We start from the raw sequence: 1181 nt of genomic DNA, 5'->3' as shown, positions 1-1181 counted from the left end.
GAGTCAGAGAATTCAGGTGAAAATAACGGGCTGTGTTGTTGTGACTCGTTGGGTTGAGTCAGCTGACGAGGCGGCGAGAAAGAGGCTCTCTTGGCACAATGGTAAGTTTCTGACTCTTTCTTTAACGATTGATTCCGCCGAGAGATGCAGATCAATGAGGTTCATTGAGTGATATCATGCATTTCAGTGGGTTGGTGATATTTCTAGCAGGTTTGTGAGGGAGTGAATGTCGGGGACCTGGTGAGAGAGCAGGACTGAGATGGGTTTTTAGTTTTAAACATTATTTGTTAATTGTTAACTCGCCGGTTTTATGTCTAAAGCACAGATGGAAGGGCCATTAGTTTTTTTTATTCATAGGAATATTGGGGAATAGGGGTGGACTCGGTCGCAAAAGGAGACCCTCCATCCTGTTGCATTAATTGTGATTCCTGGTTAGGGATTGATAGAATGTGCAAGAATCTGAAATGCTTGAATAGCTTCCTTACAGGTAAATGCTTAGGCCAAGCCAACTGTCATTCAGTAGACGTGGACTAAGACACTTTCCCGTTATTTCATTTCTTTCACAGCGGCATCAAAGGGATGAAATTGGTAGTGATGAGATCCCTGGCTGCAGCACGATTGACACTCATGTAGAAATCCACTATTTCTGCCATGACATATCCAACAGATGTTTAGAATGATAGATAACATAACTGAAAGTAACTGTGAAACAAATGTCTTTTGTCATTCAAAGACAAGACTCCATACTATTTAGACTCACAACAGAGAGCTTAGATTAGTCACTTATTCAATGGGAAATTGCAAGGTCTACAAGAGAATCCTTAATGGTGGATTCTGCATTCTTGAAGTATCTGTTCGGAATATTGGAAGCAAGATATTAGAAGCATTATTATTGGCATTTTGGAGTGCAGCCTATGATTGACTCTCATTAGATGATATCCTGAACAGGTGTTAGGGGTATTATGGTATGTTGGGGGTACTTTAGAGATGTGATTGTTACAGTACTATAATCTTTTATGAAAGATGAGATGATTTTAATATAAAGGACTCTTTTTTTAGTGACTTAACAATGAAACTAAGCCAAAATCTAGTAACAAATTCAAATATTAAATTTTAACATTTGTAGATTAAGCATTCTGTCCCTTTTATACTAGAAGTAGTACAATCCTGTTAGTACTAAG

At 38.4% G+C, this 1181-nt stretch overlaps 1 protein-coding gene across 1 annotated transcript in view; it reads left to right on the top strand.

Moving 5' to 3' along the window:
- Positions 1 to 20: 20 nt before the first annotated feature.
- LOC119591585 (geranylgeranyl transferase type-2 subunit alpha-like) overlaps positions 21 to 1181 on the top strand; it is a gene marked incomplete in the record, with an annotated part of 9586 nt that continues 8425 nt past the window's right edge. The window contains 1 exon segment of the mRNA XM_037940345.1: positions 21 to 101. Coding sequence (XP_037796273.1) covers positions 99 to 101 — 3 coding nt within the window.

Source organism: Penaeus monodon, chromosome 28 (genome assembly GCF_015228065.2).
Source record: "Penaeus monodon isolate SGIC_2016 chromosome 28, NSTDA_Pmon_1, whole genome shotgun sequence".
NCBI classification, from domain to species: Eukaryota; Metazoa; Arthropoda; class Malacostraca; order Decapoda; family Penaeidae; genus Penaeus; species Penaeus monodon.
This window is presented reverse-complemented; position numbering and strand designations above follow the sequence as displayed.